Source organism: Rhinatrema bivittatum, chromosome 10 (genome assembly GCF_901001135.1).
Source record: "Rhinatrema bivittatum chromosome 10, aRhiBiv1.1, whole genome shotgun sequence".
Taxonomy (NCBI): Eukaryota; Metazoa; Chordata; class Amphibia; order Gymnophiona; family Rhinatrematidae; genus Rhinatrema; species Rhinatrema bivittatum.
In genome coordinates, this window is record NC_042624.1 from 111835357 (window position 1) to 111854900 (window position 19544).

The 19544-nt window shown below is 44.3% G+C and overlaps 1 protein-coding gene across 8 annotated transcripts in view; it reads right to left on the reverse strand.

Moving 5' to 3' along the window:
- The window catches only part of LOC115100177, a 214347-nt gene that overhangs the window by 109233 nt on the left and 85570 nt on the right, over positions 1–19544 (reverse strand). For 5 of the 8 annotated variants that reach the window (XR_003858985.1, XM_029618472.1, XM_029618479.1 and 2 more), the window contains exon 1: positions 17779–18044. The exons of 2 other annotated variants lie outside the window; for them this stretch is intronic. Coding sequence is in view for 5 of the 6 variants with exons in the window: in XM_029618472.1 (XP_029474332.1) it covers positions 17779–17905 (127 nt within the window). In the remaining variant the exon portion in view is untranslated. Of the gene's footprint in view, positions 1–17778; positions 18045–19544 lie in introns of those variants that run through there. One more of the 8 variants, XM_029618473.1, reaches the window with a different exon arrangement.

The following is a 19544-nucleotide window of genomic DNA, read 5'->3' on the forward strand; positions in this document are numbered from 1 at the left end:
GAATTGATTCTCCAAGGTTAAAAAAGTAAGAATTTCACTTTAATCCTTACCTTAGTAATTTTTTGCTGTATGCCAGTTTTTAATATTTTCCAGATTGACGCTGCCATGAAGAGATGTGAAGATGGACACTTTGCAGTTTATTTTAACATTTTTCTAAACACCTTTTGACTTTTGATCCTTGATCTAATTTTGTTTTTGATAACTTTTTGATAAGATTTTTAGCTCATATTATGTGTTATCTGTTGACTGTCTTGATGCAAGAAATATTTGCAGGATGGATGAATGTGTGTCAGTTTTGTGTAAACGAATATTTGCAAGATGAATGAATATATGTCAGTCTTGTGTAGCATATGTTTAATGTAATGTCTAATATACTTGTCATTTGATTCTGCTTACTGCCAATGACTTTTCCTTTAAACGATTAATTTACATTTATTGCTATTTTATTGAATGAAAATTGATCACTGCATAAAAACTTTCTTGATAATGGGGTTACGTTCTGAAAACTAATAATGGCTCTGCTTACTGCAGCCATTCCTTTACATGAATTTTGTCAATAATTGAACATTAAATACTTATTTGGCATCCCCTACTACACCACAGGGCAAGCCATTGTGGAGAGAGCAAATCATACCCTTAAGAGCTCTGGACCAAACAAAAACAAAAAGGGGGGATTGCCCCTGGATTTTCCCCCTGAACAAAGTATTGTTTACTTTAAATCATCTAAACATATCAGGTTCACATAAGAACACAGCCATGAGTAATCATTATGGGACTAGGGTTAGTCACCCACAGCCATCAGTTTTGTATAGATTTTTTAATGTCTGGTACAGTCCCGTTCCCTTAAAATGGGGAACGAGGATATGTTTCTCTGCTTGCTTCCACAGGTATCAAGCCGTGGAGAGATGGAAAGGTGTCCAGGTCTACAGGACCCGATCCCCAACTTCTCCCTGAGCCTCCACAGCCCTCAGAAGGACAGAGACCGGACTCCTTGCAAAAAGCAGCACCACATGACCTGGGGACAGATCAAGGCCCTATCCAACCAATCTGCACAACTCTTAGAACAGCAAGGCCTTGAGAAAACTCCAGAGAACTTATTAGCCGCTTTTTCTTGCCTGAATGCCAACTCATTAACAATTGTGTTCTGCATCCTCCTCCTTTGCCTTATTTCTCCAGCTATGGCGATTTCAGAACAAGGACTTTGACAGAACTTTTCACACCTGTTGAATCGAACAGACTGTTGGATCTGCACACACATGCCAACCCATGCCTGCGGAGAACTACTGATGCATGCTGTACCATTTAACCTTACAGTATGGACTAATTATCCTTTACAGAGAGGTTTTCATTAACTCTCCAGTTAATAATACCATACTACACATTGGTAGCTATATTCAAGAGACTGCCGCTCTTTGTTGGGACTATGATACAGGGGATGGGAAGGGAATTCAGGTGGGAAATATCCATATTGTAACCGAACATTTGTATTAATCACTGAACACTTACATTATTATACCACATATATGTATACAATTGGCAGATTTCAGGATGTGCAGTGGGAGACCCAAGCAGGTACAGAAAGTATAGAGGGGATGAAGGATTTACCTTTTGTAGTTATATAGCCCAAATGATAACCAATGACATGTCCACTAATCTGTTAGGAAACATATGGATGTTATGTGGGCGTAGAGCAAATATGTACATTTCCCCAAGATGGATAGACAGATGCACTTTAGGCTACATCCTCCCCTCATACTATGCAGTCAAAAATTTACCCAAAGCAAGGCTCCGTAACAAAAGGGAGGCGATAAATAATCCCATAGAAAAGTATACAGAAACTCAGCTAGAAGCCTGTTTCCCCCAATGGGGACAGATATGAATTACAGGGACTTACACATCCTAGCTAACTGGACGACTGCCATATTTAATCAGACAGTCCATGCATTAAAACTACTTACAACAAAAGTCTCTCAGATTAGAGAAGTAGCATTCAGAACAGCTATACCTTACAAACCATGTTAGCCTTAAAGGGTGGTGTTTGTGCATTAATTGGATCTCATTGCTGTGTGTACATATCAGACTATAAAGCAAACCTCACACATACCATAGAGCAGATAGAAACCATGGTTGCTGATGCACCATTTTCAGACAGAATACCAACTTCTCCATGGGACTGGCTATGGTCCTGACTCCCTGATATTTCTGGTCTCAAAAGGGTGATTTCTATTATAATGACCATAATTATCGGCCTGTGATGCTGTATTCAGTGCATACCCAACCTCATATCCATATTGAAACCTTGCTCTCAGCCCGAATACAAAGATGTCTTGTAAGATGCCTAATAGGGAATCATGAGCCCTGCAGAGTTGGCACACCACCTGCACCAGCTCTGGGTGATATGGAGATTCAGAAGCTCATCGGCAGCTGGCACACCACGCCGAATCAGCTTTCTTCTCTCCATAATCCCTCTTCCCCTATTTCCAACCCATACCAAGACATAACAGATTTCAGTAAGGGTCTAAAGCTTTACTGAGCTGCCTAAACAAAAACAGAAAGGGTGAGATGTGGGAAATATGCGCTTGCCAGCAAGCCATTTCAGGGTTTAAACACTAACTTCCCTTCTCCCTGACCTTTGCCTGAATAAAAGCATCACTTGTGCTTAAGTCTCTGCCTGGGAAAGGATACCTGTTGGCCCTGAATTCCTGGGGGAGGGGCTGGGTTTTCCCTAGTCAGAGGCAGGACAAAGTCAGGAGGTATAGATTTCAGCAGCCAATGATATGATCCGTGCACACCCCCTGAGCCAAAGCCAATGGTGTAATGACTCTTCTGTTGCTATGGGAAAGTAGCCAATCATGTAATGACACATCATCTGCCTTTGTATGAATGTACAATAAAAGGAAGAGGCTCGGGAGGACAAACCCTCTTTGCTCTTTTTGCCTTCTCTCTTCCTGCCTGCCATGAAAGCTGTCTGATGCCTCTTCATTACTCCCATAATATCGACCCATATTTTCTTGAGACGTTGGCACTAGGACCACAGCCCTCAGGCTGAGGAGCCTTGACAATCTACACTCCACTGCCTGCTTCTTCTGCAGGGAGTGGGAGGGAGACACCATGAACACATCCTGAGGAACACTGTGAAACTCCAACGCATATCCCTCTCGTATCACCTTCACGACCCACTGATCTGCTGTGATTTCGACTCACCTCTGATAAAATAGAGAGAGAGAGGTGCCTCCCTATCTCCTGTTCCTGGGGGTGGGTTGGCAAAACTTCATTGGGAGGTTCGGGAGGTTCTACTACCTGAGCCTACACCCTGCCTGCGCTGTCTGGGATGAAAGGACCGAGACCTATCGAAATATTGATTCCTTTGAAAGGTCACTCCTCTATAAGGTCAAAAATGCTTACAACCCCTAGTACGATCCCTCATGCCAAAGGGACACAGTGTCTGCTTCTTATCCTCCAGCAAGAGAGGAACCGGGGATTCGCCTCATTTACTGGCCAGTTTCCCCAACTCACTCCCAAACAAGAACGAGCCTTTAAAAGGCAATTCCATAAGATTAGACTTGGAGGTTGCATCAGACAACCAATTTCTCAGCCATAACCGACGCCTGGCCACTATTACCGAACCCACCCCTCTGGCTTCGCAGCCCACATCTGCTCAAAAGGCAGCAGCTGGTTCCATAACTGCCTTGGAATTCACTCCAGATTCATCGACCTCCTGAGAGAGAAGTAAACAAGAGCAAGCCACCAGGGAAACAACAAGAAGCTATCTGCAAAGTCATTGTCACTGCTTCAAATGCTTGCTTAAGATGGCCTCAATCATCCTATCGTGCACATCCTTCAAGGCCGCTCCTCCCTCCACGGGGATAGTCGTCCGCTTAGAGACAGCACAGCAAGTGCATCCACTTTCAGAAAGCGCAGACACTCTCTCACTACCGGATCCAGGGGGTACAGGCCTTCCAAGGATCAACCCCCTTTGAAATTTGCCTCTGCGGCATCCCACTCAAGATCAATCAATTCTTGAATGACCTCCATAACAGGGAAAAAACATGAGGCTTTACACAAAGAACCAAAATGGGATTTTTCTTTGGCTCAAATATGGAATCTGCCCTAAGTACTCCCGACATCTTTACGGTTCCAGTCCTGAGGAATTTCCCCATCCTCCAGAGAGTCGGGATCGGCCTCGTCATCAGTACCATTTGGATTCCTATCAGGAGGATCTGCTGCCGACCTAGATATACTTCGGCGCTTAGTATCAGATGAGTGAGAGGCCACCGCTTACGATTCTGACCTGACAGGATTGGACGGGGCTGAGTACTGAGCCTGAAGAAAGGATTGCAATCCTTGAAAACATTCTACCCAAGAAAAGGCAGAAGGATCCATGCCAAACACAGGAGGCATCTGTGCTGTGCCCACTGAGTTACAATCCCCCACTGATGAGTCAGTTAAGGGAGTTCCAAGGTCAGGCGTCCATCCTGACATGTCCTTACCCAGGGTCATCAGACTGGGAAGAACCAGGCTTAGTAAAATCAGAGGAAGATAACTCTCCCTGAGCCTCTAAGCAGCACTGGCACAAGTTAGAGGGCACTTCAGGCTGAGATGCCCAAATATGATGGGCAGCACAGAGGGAAAGATGCTTAGGTTTCTTAGCCATAGGCGACTGAAGGTGTAAGTCCAGCTGAGTTCACGCTGCAAAATTAGTAGCACAAAATGTAGGCATCCCAAAGCTAGGTGTCACAAAACTAGGCACACTTTCACTGCGCCAATCTTAAACACACAACCAATGTGTCTCAGATTGTGCACACAGGCAGTGCACCCAAAAGAAAGTGGGTGCACAACCTCGGACGCACAGCCAGACGCCAGTTGCACGCACCAACGGTCCTGAATAGGGCAGCCGAATGTGCAGAAAAAAGTGCCCAAATTTGCCGCCGCAGCCAACCATACAGGACACAAAAAAGAAAGCCTAACAGGGGGGCCTAGCCCACCCAGGCTGTTCAACCCGCCAGGCTGCCCAAGACCCTTAACCTCCCAATGAAGCGAAAACGAATGTCAGAACCACGTGCCGAGCACAGAGACCTGAGGAAGGGGAAGGTCTTCTACTCTGTCTCTGTTGCGTTTGTGCCTATTCTCGCCCTCGCTCCACCCTCTCTACCTTGTGGCGACTCCCTTCGGTTCTGACGGACAGATGTGGCCGCGGCTTCTCTTCGTCATTTTCTTCCTGAAATCCCCGGGCTGGCATGACGCTACGGATCTGCCATGTTCCTGATGACGTAAGGGCGCGCACACTCCAGACTTTGTACCAGCAAGGGCGCGAACCTCGGGGGCGTCCCCCCGTAGTGACGTCATCCGCTTCCAACATAAAAGGTCTATGATTGCTAATTCAATTCGAGTTAGTTAACAATGCAGATTGCAGATAGGAACCGGTACTCGCTCCAGAGGGCCTATGTTCCTAATACCTTTCTCAGACTCTCTTCTTCCTCAGAAGATATCGCATACCCATATCTTATGGATTACTATTACAGATTTACAGATTGGAACCGGCACTCGCTCCACGAGGGCATATGTTCCTAAATCTCTCCTAGCCTCTCTTCTATTCCAGAAGCCATCCCATACACAGTTATTGTGAGTTCTATTTCAGACTGCCTACAGGAACCAGTATTCGCCTGCGGCTCCTGTTCCTGAATACTGAAGACTCTCTGTTGCATAAAATGACATTACAGATATCTATAAGTGTGAATGTATCATCTACCACTGGTTGTATGTCCAGCTTACCCTGTCTACTCACTACCTATAGTCTCTCCTTACAGCTCAGCAACTCAGAGATCGTGATTCCAGTATCTGAGGGACTTCAGCCCGCCGGGCACATCAGCTCACTGCTGCCACCTCTGGTGGTTCTACTTCCAGTCTAATAAAGAACTATCTGTGTTTGTCTCAATACTCCAGCCTAGCCGGTGGTCCCTCTCAGGATCTCCACTTGAGGGCGCTGTCATCTGCCATCGGCCCAGGGATTCACTATTTCTACTAAGTGTTACTTCTTACACTAATAGAGTGGTATCATCATCTACCACTCTGTGGGAGCCAACCCACATCAGACCATATCAGATAGCCTACTCCCCGTGAGGATCATACAGGTTGCTGGCTCCTCTTTCTTCAGGAACAAAGCATAACACTTTGCCAACTCCTCCCTTCTGGGGGAGCAGAGCACTAACAGATTGCTATCCTCTCCTCCTTCAGGAGCCAAGCCTATCAGATTGCCAACTCCTCCCCTTGGGAGGAGCTGATTGCTATCAGATCGCTCACTCTGCCTTTCTGGTGGGGTGAGCGCTAACAGATTGCTAACTCCGCCCTCCTGGCGGGGTGAGCGCTAACAGTCTCCTCTTTTAAAACCCTACCTGAGCTTAGCCTTACCCGACTAAGTACAGAAATGGTCTCCAGCTGCAAGAGGAAGAGGGCATATACTGTCACCACTGCACTCCTTCCTGCACCCACTGACTTTCAGCTCTTTTAATCAGCTAAGTCCATGCTGGCTGAGAAAACCAGCAAGGCCCTCATCTGAAGGACCATGGAAATCACATGAGGAATTTCAACTAGGGGAGGGACCATTTGGTATCATCACAGGAGAATGGAGTGAATAAAATCTCTTTATTATTTCTCCTCTAAAATTTGAAGCAATCCCCAGTAGGGAAATGCATGTACACCATCTGCTGGAGACAGAGAATATTGGCAGGCTGTCACTGCAGGAGTATATATTCTGTAACATCATTTGTTCCATCTCCACTGTAGGAGGTGTATAACCCACTGGTCCTGAATTCATCTGTCTGGGTGCTAGGAAACAATTAATTCTTGCCTTTTATTTCCTGGCACCTTATAAGTTCTAATGATGCAAAGTGCAACAATGCTGTCTTCTAAACACTAAAGGACAGCAATTCATCACTGTGCCAATGCAAGAGGATTGTCTTTTTAACCAGTGTGAGCAAGACAGCCAATAACCTTTTTTCTCCACTAGGCAAGGAAATGCATTTGTCAAACCAGTACAAATAAATAATTTTTTCACCCTATGGAATCAATCTCTCAAGCAAAACTTGAACTTGCCTCCAGAAAGCACTTCATGGACTGCCATAAATTAACATATGGCACAGATTCTCAGTAGTTTAGTTACATTTTAGCATGTATCAGAGTCCCACAAATGAATCTGAAGACCTTTAGTTACATAAGATATGCCATACTGGATCAGACCAAGGGTCCATCAAGCCCTAGCTCCAACAATGGCTAATCCAAGTACCCAAACATTAAATAGATCCCATGCTACTAATGCTGGCAACAAGCAGTGGCTATTCCTTATTGATTAATAGTTTATGGACTTCTCCTCCAGGTACGTATCCAAACCCTTTTTTAAACCCAGCTATACTAGCTGCCTTAACCACATCTACTGGCAACAAATTCCAGAGCTTAATTGTGCTACTTGCTAACTTCATGGAGTGCCCCCTATTCCTTGTACTATCTGAAAGAGTAAATAACCGAGTCACATCTACTCATTCAAGTCCTTTCATGATTTTGTAGACCTCTATCATATCCCCCCTCAGCCATCTCTTGTTCAAGCTAAACAGCCCTAATCTCTTTAGCCTTTCCTCATAGGGGAGTCTTTCCATGCCTTTTATCATTCTGGTCACCCTTCTCTGTAATTTCTCCAGTGCAACTATATATTTTTTTGAGATGCAGCGACCAGAATTGCAAACAGTATTCAAGGTGCGGTCTAACCAGTGAGTGATACATAGGCATTATGACATCCTCCGTTTTATTTGCCATTCCCTTCCTAATAATTTCTAACATTCTGTTTGCTTTTATGACTGCCACAGCACATTGAGGCAATGATTTCAATATAATATCAACCATGATGCCCAGTTTTTACCTGGCTGGTAACTCCTAAAATAGAACCTAACATAGTGTAGCTATAGCATGGGTTATTTTTCCTTATATGTATCACCTTGACCACATTATATTTCATCTGCCATATGGACGCCCAATCTTCCAGTCTCACAAGGTCTCCTGCAATTTATCACAATCCGCTTGTGATTTAACTGCTCTGAATAATTTTGTCATCTGCAAATTTGATCATCTCACTCGTCATACCTCTTTCCAGATTATTTAGAAATATATTAAAAAGCACTGGTCCAAGTACAGATCCCTGAGGCACTCCACTATTTACCTTTTTCCACTGTGAAAACAGATCCTTTAATTCTACTCTGTTTCCTGTCTTTTAACCAGTTTCCAAATACTGCTATCCCATGACTTTTTAGTTTTCTTGGAAGCCTCTCAGGAGACACATTGTCAAACGCCTTTTGAAAATCCAAATACACCACATCTACCGGTTCAACTTTATCCACATGCTTATTCACCCCTTCAAAAAATGTAGCAGATTTGTGAGGCAAGACTTCTCTTGGGTAAATGCATGCTGGTTGTGTCCCATTAAATCATGTCTATCTACATGATTTTATTCTCTATAGTAGTTTCCATGATTTTTTCCAGCACTGAAATCAGCCTCACCGGTCTAGAGTTTCCCAGATCACCTCTGGAGCCCTTTTTATATATTGGGGTTACATTAGCCACCTTCCAGTCTTCAGGTACTATGGATGATTTTAATGATAGATTAAAAATTACTTGTAAGGTGTCTAAAATTTAATTTTTTAGTTCTTTCAGAACCCTGGGATGTATACCATCCATTCCAGGTGATTTGCTATTACATCTTCCTTGTTCACCGTGATTTGGGTAAGTTCGTCTGAATCGTCACCCTTAAAAACCATCTCTAGAACGGGTATCTCCCCAACATCCTCCTCAGTAAACACCAAAGCAAAGAATTCATTTAGTCTTTCTGTGATGTGCCCCTTTAACCTCTCGATCTTCTAATGGTCCAACTGACTCCCTCGCAGGCTTCCTGCTTTGGATATATTTTTTAAAGTTTTTATTATGAGTTTTTGCCTCTACGGCCACTTCTTTTCAAATTCTGTTTTAGCCTGTCTTATCAATGATTTACATTTAACTTGACAATGCTTATGCTTTTACTTATTTTCTTCAGATGGATCCTTCTTGCAATTTTTGGAGGAAGATCTTTTGGCTAAAATAGCCTCTTTCACCTCACCTTTTAAGCAAACTGGCAATTGTTTTCCTTCCACCTTTCTTAATGTGTGGAATATATCTGAACTGCGCTTCTAAGAAGGTATTTGTTTTTAACAATGTCCACGCCTGTTGTACACTCTTAACCTTTGTAGCTGCACTTTTCAGTTTTTTTTCTATTTTTCTCATTTTATCAAAGTTTGCCTTTTGAAAGTTTAATGCTAGATCCATGTCCCCCATTCCAGTCATTAATTCAAATTTCATCATGTTATAATCCCTATTGCCAAGCGGCCCCACCACCATCAACTTCCCCACTGTCTCCAAGCATGAAATGTGAGTTAGGACCCAACTTGTTTAACTGTTTAATGTAAAAAAAAGCTCCGGCCAGACAAGCCCCGGGCGAGTTGCCGTTCTTTGTAAACCGGATTGATTTGTATTTCATACAAGAATTTCGGTATAGAAAAATTGAAAATAAATAAATAAATAACTTGGAAAGCTGCAAGGAAGCCCAATCAAACTGAGATGAATGTTGTTGGAACCAGGGCAGCCCCAGGACCATGGGGTGGATGGCTTTGTCGAGAACATGGAATGCAAAGCATTCGACATGGAGAGTGCCAGTCTGTAATGTCACTAGGGCTGTGGTGAGGGTGATCCTACAGGCAGCGAATCTCCATGGATGGAGGAAATGATTAGTGGGACAACCCGGGAGACGGTCGATATCTGAAAGTGGTCAACCATGGCCTTCATTAAAAAGTTCCCGCTGACACCAGAGTCCACAAGAGCCAGGGTGGAGAAATTCTGATCACCTACGGAGATTGTTACAGGAAGGATCGGTTGGGGAGCCAGAGTCATGAAGCCTAGGGTCTGCCTCCCTCTCGACCCTAAACACAGAATTTTCCCCATCTGATTGGGCACTGGGCTATATGATGATCCGAGCCGCCACAGTAGAGGCATAGCCCAGACTGGTGACGCTGAAAGCGTTCCTCCAGAGAAAGGCGACCTTGTCCCAGCTGCATAGATTCCTTGGTATGAGCCACTGGAGGAGGTTGTGAGGTGGGTGGAGATGGTAGCAATGGAGAATGGGAAGCCAATGTAATGGCCCTTCAGGAGGTTGGAGCTCCCTGGCCCGCTCTTGGAGATGGCGATCTATTCTGCTGGCCAAGTAAATAAGTCCTTTCAAGGACTCTGGGAGTAGGTGAGCTGCCAGGTCATCTTTAATTCGGGATGACAGATCCTCAAGGAAGACAGGGCATAGGCAATCATCTCTCCTAGTGAGTTCTGTAGCTAAGATCTGGAATTCTAAAGTGTAATCCATTAGGGACCAGTTCCCCTGGTGTAGGTGGAGAAGATCCATGCCTGATGAGGCCTGGCGGCAAGGATCATCAAAGGCAGTTTTGAAGGCTAAGACGAACTGCTGAAGATCTCTGAGGATTGGGTCGGATCGTTCCTAAAGGGGAGAAGCCCATCTAGGGCCTTGCCATCAAGAAGAGAGAATGAATGTGGTCTTGATCGAGTCCTCTGGGAACAGTGCCAGTTGGAGAGAAAAGTGCATATAGCACTGATAATACATTGAAATCGTCCGGCTTATTGTGCTGCAGCAGTCAAAAAAGCAAACAGAATGTTAGCAATTATTAGGAAAACATAAGAACATAAGAAAATGCCATATTGGGTCAGACCAAGGGTCCATCAAGCCCAGCATCCTGTTTCCAACAGTGGCCAATCCAGGCCATAAGAACCTGGCAAGTACCCAAAAACTAAGTCTATCCCATGTTACCATTGCTAATGTCAGTGGCTATTCTCTAAGTGAACTTAATAGCAGGTAATGGACTTCTCCTCCAAGAACTTATCCAATCCTTTTTTAAACACAGCTATACTAACTGCACTGACCACATCCTCTGGTAACAAATTCCAGAGTTTAATTGTGCGTTGAGTAAAAAAGAACTTTCTCCGATTAGTTTTAAATGTGTCCCATGCTAACTTCATGGAGTGCCCCCTAGTCTTTCTACTATCCGAAAGAGTAAATAATGCCTCTGTATCGCACCATGGTGAGAGCGCACCTTGAGAACTGTGTACAGTTCTGGTCACCGCATCTCAAAAAAGATATAGGTGCCCTGGAGAAGGTACAGAGAAGGGTGACCAAAATGATAAAGGGAATGGAACAGCTCCCCTATGAGGAAAGGCTAAAGATGATAGGGATGTTCAGCTTGTAGAAGAGATGGCTGAGGGGGGATATGATATACGTCTTTAAAATCATGAGAGGTCTAGAGCGGGTAGATGTGAATCGGTTATTTACTCTTTCGGATAATAGAAGGATTCGGGGGCACTCCATGAAGTTAGCAAGTAGCACATTTAAACTAATCAGAGAAATATTTTTTTCAGTCAATGCACAATTAAACTCTGGAATTTGTTGCCACAGGATGTGTTTAGTGAGTTAGTGTAACTGGGTTTAAAAAAGGTTTGGCTAAGTTCTTGGAGGAGAAGTCCATTAACTGCTATTAATCAAGCTGACATAGGGATTAGCCACTGCTATTACTTGTATCAATAGCATGGGATCTACTTAGTGTTTGGGTGCTTGCCAAATATTTGTAGTGTGGATTGGCCACTGTTGGAAACAGGATACTGGGCTTGATGGACCCTTGGTCTGACGCAGTATGGCAATTTCTTATGTTCCGAAGAGACGAGGCACGAAGAGGAGGAGGGAGGACAAGGGACCAGAGCAGGAAGACGAGATGCTGAAGACAGACAAAGGAAATACTGACCACGAAGACAAGAACTCAGGAGACAAACCAAACTGCCAAGAAACCAGGAACAGAACACAGGAATGACACACAGCGGAAACCAGGAAGCGAGGATCAGGAAGCAGGAACGCGGAGGCAAAGCACTTTTCCAAGTGGAGTTGATCTATTGCTGAGGCAAGGAGGCATTGTTTTGGGAAGCCTTAGATTTCCTGCCGCAAGCCCTTTAAATTAGTGCAGGTCAGGAGCGAGCACACCTAGGGGCAGCCACATTGGAGCCAGTGGCATCTTTTTGTGGCGTAGTGTTGTGCCTAGTCAGTTGAAGCAGTTGGCTGCGTCTTTGTCCTGGGGCTCCTCCTGGGTGTGGAGGATTCCTGGCATCGGGTAAGGGCTGGAGGTAAAAATGGCGACCCGTGGGATGGGATGGTTGGCAGCTGAGTGCAACATCATGTTATGATCACTGTTGCCAAGTGGCCCTACTATTGTTACCTCTCACACCAAATCCTACATTCCATTAAAAATTAGGTCTAAAATAGCTCCCCTTCTTGCCAGTTTCTTGACCAGCTGCTCAATGAAACAATTATTTCATCTAGAAAGTTTACCTCCCTAGCATGGCTTGATGTGACATGGGTGTGATAGGGTAATTATTGTGCAGCTAAATGTTGGCTTCCCTTATTTATATTAGCATTTCATCACCCATTTATTCATTCTAGCCAGGTCAGTAGTATACGCCAACCACTATAATCTCCATCATACAAGGAATTCTATCCATATAAATTCCATAGTATATTTAATCTCCTGCAGAATATTAATCATGTTTGACTCTCTCTCTAATATATAGCACAACCACCCTCCCCAACTGCAATTCTGTTCACCCTATCATTGCGATATAGTGTCCCATTGATTATTCTCCTTCCACCAGGTCTCTGACATGCCAATTATGTCCACCTCTTCATTCAGTGCTATACATTCCAACTCTCCCATTTTATAGACTTCTGGCATTTATACAGCTATTTCAAGGTATGCTTTTTATTTGTATATACAACCTTCCTTGCAAGTAACAGGGATAATTTGGAATCTTTTAACTCAATCTGCTTTTTATTTAAAGGCATGTGAGCTACTCTTACCTTTATTGGAATTTCTCTGTCGGGATACTCTTCCCTGTTTTGTTAGTATCTTTCGAAGATACCACCCTGCGAAGCATGCACTGCTGAGCTACTGTCGGCTTTCCCCCATAGTCTAGTTTAAAACTGCTCTATCTCCTTTTAACTGTTAGCGCCAGCATCCTGGTTCCACCCGGGTTAAGACAGAGCCTATCTTTCGGAATAGGCTCCCCCTTCCCCAGAATGTTCCCCAGTTCCTAACAAATCTAAAGCCCTCTTCCCTGCACCATCATCTCAACCATGCATTGAGTCTCTAGAGCTCTGTTTGCCTCTGGGGTCCAGTGTGTGGAACAGGGAGCGTTTCTGAGACTGCTACCCTGGAGATTCTAGATTTCAACTTTCTATGTACCTATAAGTTGCTGGCTCCCAGAACCTCCCTCCCACATCTTCCTATGTTATAATTACTCATATGTACCTTGACAGTCAGTTCCTCCCCAGTACTGTCTACAATCCTATCTAGGTGGCGGATGAGATCTATCACCTTCAAATCAGACAGGCAAATTAGCAAATGATTCTCACGTCCATCTGCACCCAGCTATCTACACCCCTGATCATCGAATCACAAACTGTGAAGGCCATCCTAACCTCTCTCCTGGGCACAAGCCCTTGGAGATCCATCCTTGGAGTGAAAGGATAATGTATCACCTGGACAACAGGTCCTAGATACAGGATCACTTCTTGCTATACCAAGGTGATACTCGCCTTCCAGGTGATTTTGACCCTCCAAGACAGCACAGGAGTTGCCAGATTGAAGTTATGACTTGACTACTATGATCCTGACCAGTGGTGGACAAACTTTTTTGTGCTGGGGCCACATTACAAGTTACCAAGCGCAACGAGGGCTGGATGGGGGGGGGGGGGGGGAGGGGCAGGGCGAGGAGCGGTAAGGTGTGATGTGACAAGTCCTTGACACACATTTGTAGCACCCAAGGAGCCCCTTCAATCATGAATCCCAGCCTCTACCAAAATCAGAAAAATATTCAACCCAACAGATACAAGGCATTTTTCCAGCTAGCAGACTACCTCACCTCAGTCACAAATGCAGGCCATAAAGTATAAATAGTAAAGTACAGACAAAAAACTGGACTGGAAACTCTAAAAGCCAGACTCATATGCAGTGCAATAATGCAAAAACAGAAATATCACCATTCCTCATAAAACAAAATCAAGAAATATAAATCCATCATAACAGTGAGGAAACCATACTAACAAAAAGTGTATTTCAAAACAGATGATAAATAGAACATCTACTAACTAAGATGACTAAGGATTAGAAAAAACGTTAAACATTTTCCCCAAATCAAATGTTTCAAAACAGCAGGCACATCAAACACCCAATAATTAAAACTAATTAAGAATAACTCCCCCCCCCCCCCCCCCCAATACCTGGAAATCTTTCATTTCCAATCACCCTGAGATTGTAGAGGATTAGTAGGGGAAAGGAAAGGAAGGTCCACACAAACTTCCTCCTTTCTTTCTCTCTCACACACACACACACACACACTTCTACCCTCTCCACTTCTCCCTCACCTTCAGTCATTCCCTCTCACTCAACCCCCCTCACTTTCTTCCCTTCCCTCAGTCTCTCACCTCTCATTCCCACTCACCCCTCAGTCACTCCCTCCCATTCACTCCCTTTATTTCCCTCCCCTTCTTGTCACATACTTTTATATTCCCATTCACTCCCCTCTGTCACTCACCCTTCCATTCAATCCCCTTCCATCTTAGTCACTCATCCCCTCACTCCTATTCACCCTCATTTCTCATTCTCACCTCCTTTCCATTCAGTCATTAGCCTCCCTCTCCCACCCATCCACTTATTCCCTTTCCTGACACTGACAACCTCCGTCACTCACCCTCTCCTTCCCACTCATGTTCCTTCTATTTCACTTTTTCACCATTTTCCCTTCCTTCCCAAGCCTCCCTCTCTGTCCCTTCCCTTACTCCCCTATTACTCACTACTCCTTACAGCAGCATGGGGCCCCTCCTCCCTGGTAACCCATGCAATCTCCCTGTTCCATCCTTGCCTGGTAACTTATGCAACTTGATACCCTGCTCCATCTTTGTCTGGTAACTTGTGCAGCCCGACTCCCCTGTCTATCTCTGCCTGGTAACAGGGAACCCTGCCAGCGCACAGACAACTGGGCCTCTCCTTGCTAGTGGGGTTGGTAACCCCACCAGCACTGCTGCACCGGGTCTCTCCTCTCCTTTCTTCCGTATAAGCTTTGCAATTGGCTCTTACAGCAAATATAAGAGCCAATCGCAACACATACAGGGGAAAAGCAGGCAGGCAGGTGAGCGTCTGCGCCATGTGGCAAGCTAATCGCATCTTTATTCAGGATACCATGTAACACAGACACTCACCTGCCCACCCACTCCCGGGGTCACGAGCTTACCTCCTCCCCCTCTTTGGGTGCCAATGTCATCGGCAAAGGCCAGGACCCAGAGTCGCACAATTCAGCATGTCAGTCAAAGGGAGCTGCATGAGCCTTCACTGATAACGGCACTTGGCAAACATCGCGGGCTGCATCTAATGTTAATTTTCAAAGATTTTTCTAGCCACATAAAAGTCAATGACGGCCGTAGTTTGCCCACCCCTGCTCTGGTCTCCTCTATATACCTCTCTGTCTACCTCAGCTCCTCCAGGTCTGCCACTCTGGCCTCCAGAAATTGGACCCAATGCATTGAGCGTACACATACAACCTCTACCTTACTGGTAGATGATCATACATGTGCCACTCAGTGTAAAAGACTGAAAGGTCCCCCGGAACTTCTAACTGCATCTTAATATACTTGAGTTGTTATTTAATTAAGGTTGCTAGTTTGTAATGACCTACAAGGGGATAACAGTTAATCTATTGATAAGGGTTGGTTTACTCCCTTGTTTATCTAATTCCCTGATTGATTCCTGTTGTGAAAAATGTTCCACTGTCCTCTTAATTGGGCTAACAGCCTATATAATCAAAGAACGTGCATGGGGATCGGTGCAAGGGAAAAAAATGCACTGAGTTAATCTAGCTTTCTCTATTAAATCTAACCCATGCTAAGAGTTAGCCAAGCCTACGCTTTTAAATCAACACACAGAATACCAATTTACTCACAACATCCTTTCTGCCCCAAGCTTTAATTCAGAAAATTTCCCAGCAAAGCAATACTTACAAATCCTATTCAATTACCAGCAAAATCACCTTCAGCTCTCACTCTCAGTACTCCCTCAGTACTTTATGTTGCTTAAACTGCCTGACCAAAAATCTGAAGGTTTTGAACTACATATAAGATACAGTGCTATTATACAGGCACAGAAAGCAAAATGTTTAGCTATATTCTGGATATTATGCACCCAGTTGCCCCATGAGTCTTTGAAGCAATGCCAGGAAAAATACAATTTATTGAGGCCAGTATTCAGTAAGCCATTTAGTGGACAAGTTATCTGGCTAAGGATAAATGTCCCTCTGAATATCCCCGATTAAAGTTATCCGGTTAAGTTTAAACATAACCAGATATTCTTTTGAAAATTGCCAGTTATGTATAAAGTTATTCGGCTATGGCTAGTCAGATAACTTTACACTTACCTGACTGTATTCAAAAGAATAGCCTAGCAATGGCAGAAGCGCTGGACCTGGATCACAGTAGGATGCTACTGTCTTCCAGGCAGAAGAAATGAAAGACATTAAGGAATGGGGGTTGGGGGGAGGAAGGGTAAGGGTAGGTTGGGCACTTACCCTGGCTGGAGTTAGCCAGATAACGGTCACACCCCAGAATGCCCCTGTTTATCTGGCTAAATTATAGCCGGATAATGACTTGTCCAGCTATAACTTAGCCGGATGACTGGCTAAATATCCTGAAATTTGCCATTTAGTGTCAATGAAGAGTGAGCGCTTTCGCTGGTGGGGGGCACAGAACTTGAAATGCTGGAGGCCTTGAGACACTACATCTGCAGCTGCACTTTAATCAGTATAAAATTAGGGTGAAAATCGATTTAAACCAATTATCACTTTTGGGGAAATCCGGGAATTTTGTGTGAAAATCAGTGTAAACTGAAAATGAAGGACCCCCATCAAGGTGGTAACCCTGAAGGTGAAAACAAAATACATCTGTAGTCAATTCTGTAGAGAAGTTAAAAACATTTCTTGTTTATCTTAAATATAGTAATGAGCTTACAGTTCTGGATCCTTAATCAGCTGTGGTGAAATGTGTTTTATTTCATCTACCAAAGAAAGTTTGGCAAGTCCTGTAGAAAGAGAAAGATACTGACTGGTATGATGAGGACGCTGAACTATATAGACAAATATGCTGACTGCCATCTTTGGTTACAGAAATCTTTTTTTTCCACTGTTGCACAATCGACTACAGATGCACATTGCTTTTTTGTTGGATTGCATGTATCTATGATCTTAGACTATAAATAATCAAAGAGATAACGAAGTCCCAATGTGAGAGTGACCCATCAATTTAAAAACATCCTTATCAGGTCATTCACATCCATGGATTTCAGAGCATCTCTTAGGCATCAATTTTTCCATTATATTTACTGGATCACCAGTGAGTGATTCGAAGATAAAGAGAGGCGCTTTTATCTACTAGTGAAAAGCACTGGTCTAGATACGTTTGACTGGACCGACAATTCACTAATAAAAAAAAAAAAGAAGAAGAAAAAACATAGCTTTCCTTTTACCAAAATTGGCACTCGCGTTGTCTTCCCGGTCAGAGTTACAAGGAAATCTGGCATACTTGTAAAACGAAAAGATTAATTTTTTTAATTAATTCACCATAGGTTTTGGTCCGACCTTGCTCATTCCTCATCCAGAAATGTTTAAACTGCCCAACCACGACGATCTTCCTGTTACAGACGACAATAAGCCCCAGGACGAAAACCAAAATGTTCGTCTGCAGCATGTCCCGCTTCCGCTACCATTTTAGTCTATCGCTCTAACAACGCTGGGTTGTGGGGGAGGGGGCAAGGGTTATGACCGACAGAGGAGGGGGCCGCACGACCAGCCCTGCCTGCATCGCTCCAGCTGACTAACGGTAGAAAGCGTGGCAGGAACGCGGCTTTCGGGTTCCACTGGGCACGAGGCGAGGACCCAATCGGGACGCGCGCGCCGCCTCACGGCCTAGACCTACGCGAGCAGGGCCTCCTGTTCCCGCCATATTTCCTCCAGGGCGCCGGGGGTTGTATTTCTGCGGAAGCTTCTTCTTCTAGACAGGTGCGTAAAGCCGATATTGATGAGGTAGCCGGACTTTATACAGGAAGGGTAAAATCGTTCCAGGGTGAGCTGCCCACAGTTTGAAGGATCGTTTTGTCTTGGTGGGCAAGAGCGGTTCCAGGCGGTATTTTTGACTGAGAATCAAAAGGGTGAATGAGCACAGTGGGATGGGTTTCCAGAGCTTCCAAATGGAAGAGTTTGTAAATAAATATGGATGGAGACGCGCCAGTGTGGAGGTACTGGACGTAAACTGCGTCCCCTACCGACTTTAGCACATACAGGAGTGGTGTACAGAGTTGAAGGGCGTTGCCAAGTATCCCATTAGAAACGGTGGTAGAGGTAGGCAGGAGGGTAGAAAGGAAGATTGGAATCTGGCAAACTTTCACGTTTAATTACATCCACATAAAGAGAATAGTTTATACATATAATGTCAATACAATAACTTTATTGGTATCACAAAAATTATAAAATCACATCTCTTACTAGACAGTATAGAAACTCGCTAACATCACATACACACACCATTAGTGCTATTAAAAGACCAACACCAGAAACATAGTGACATTACATGCTTTTATCAGTACTTTCTTGTTACATGTTTTTATCCAAGTATGCAGTATATACTCCACTATTTATTACTAATTTTGAATTATCTATTTGATTATCTATTACCCATGCACGATGCACACAGCGTCAAGATCGACGCACAAAGCGTCCGGAGCGACACACGGAGCGCCGTCAACGGCACACAGGACGTCCGGATCACATGAAACGTCAGTCCTGAGACAAACAGCGCCAAGATCGTTGCAGCACGTGTCGGGATCAACGCAGAGTACAATACCCTTGACTCAAGAGCGCGAAAGTTTCTTAAAGGAGTAGTCATTCTTCCAAAGAACTACTACCATTGGGCGAGGAAAAAGGACAGACCACGTCACATTCTTCTTCACGGTCATCCTGCTCATCCATCATAGTCTGTTCAGATACATCATCCAGACATGTCCTGACTGACTAATTTTCACAGGAACCTCAACGGAAAAAGAGGAGAGAAGAGTTAACTCATGAGTTACATTCTCGACCTTCTCAACCAACCAGAAATCGGACACACACCCCATCTTGGGAGTTAAAAACTGGCTCCAAACCAAAAATGCCGACACAGACGAAGGAAAAATTTGTGCAACTTTTGTTAGCACTCTCTGACTTTTTTGGAGTCATGCAATCGTCGTTTGACATGCCGACTTCACCAACAGGAAGTGACGTTCCACGTTGTTCCTCGTCCTCCTCCCAAGGGGAGGTGACAGCAACACCGACAAAGGAGCCAATCCTTCCAT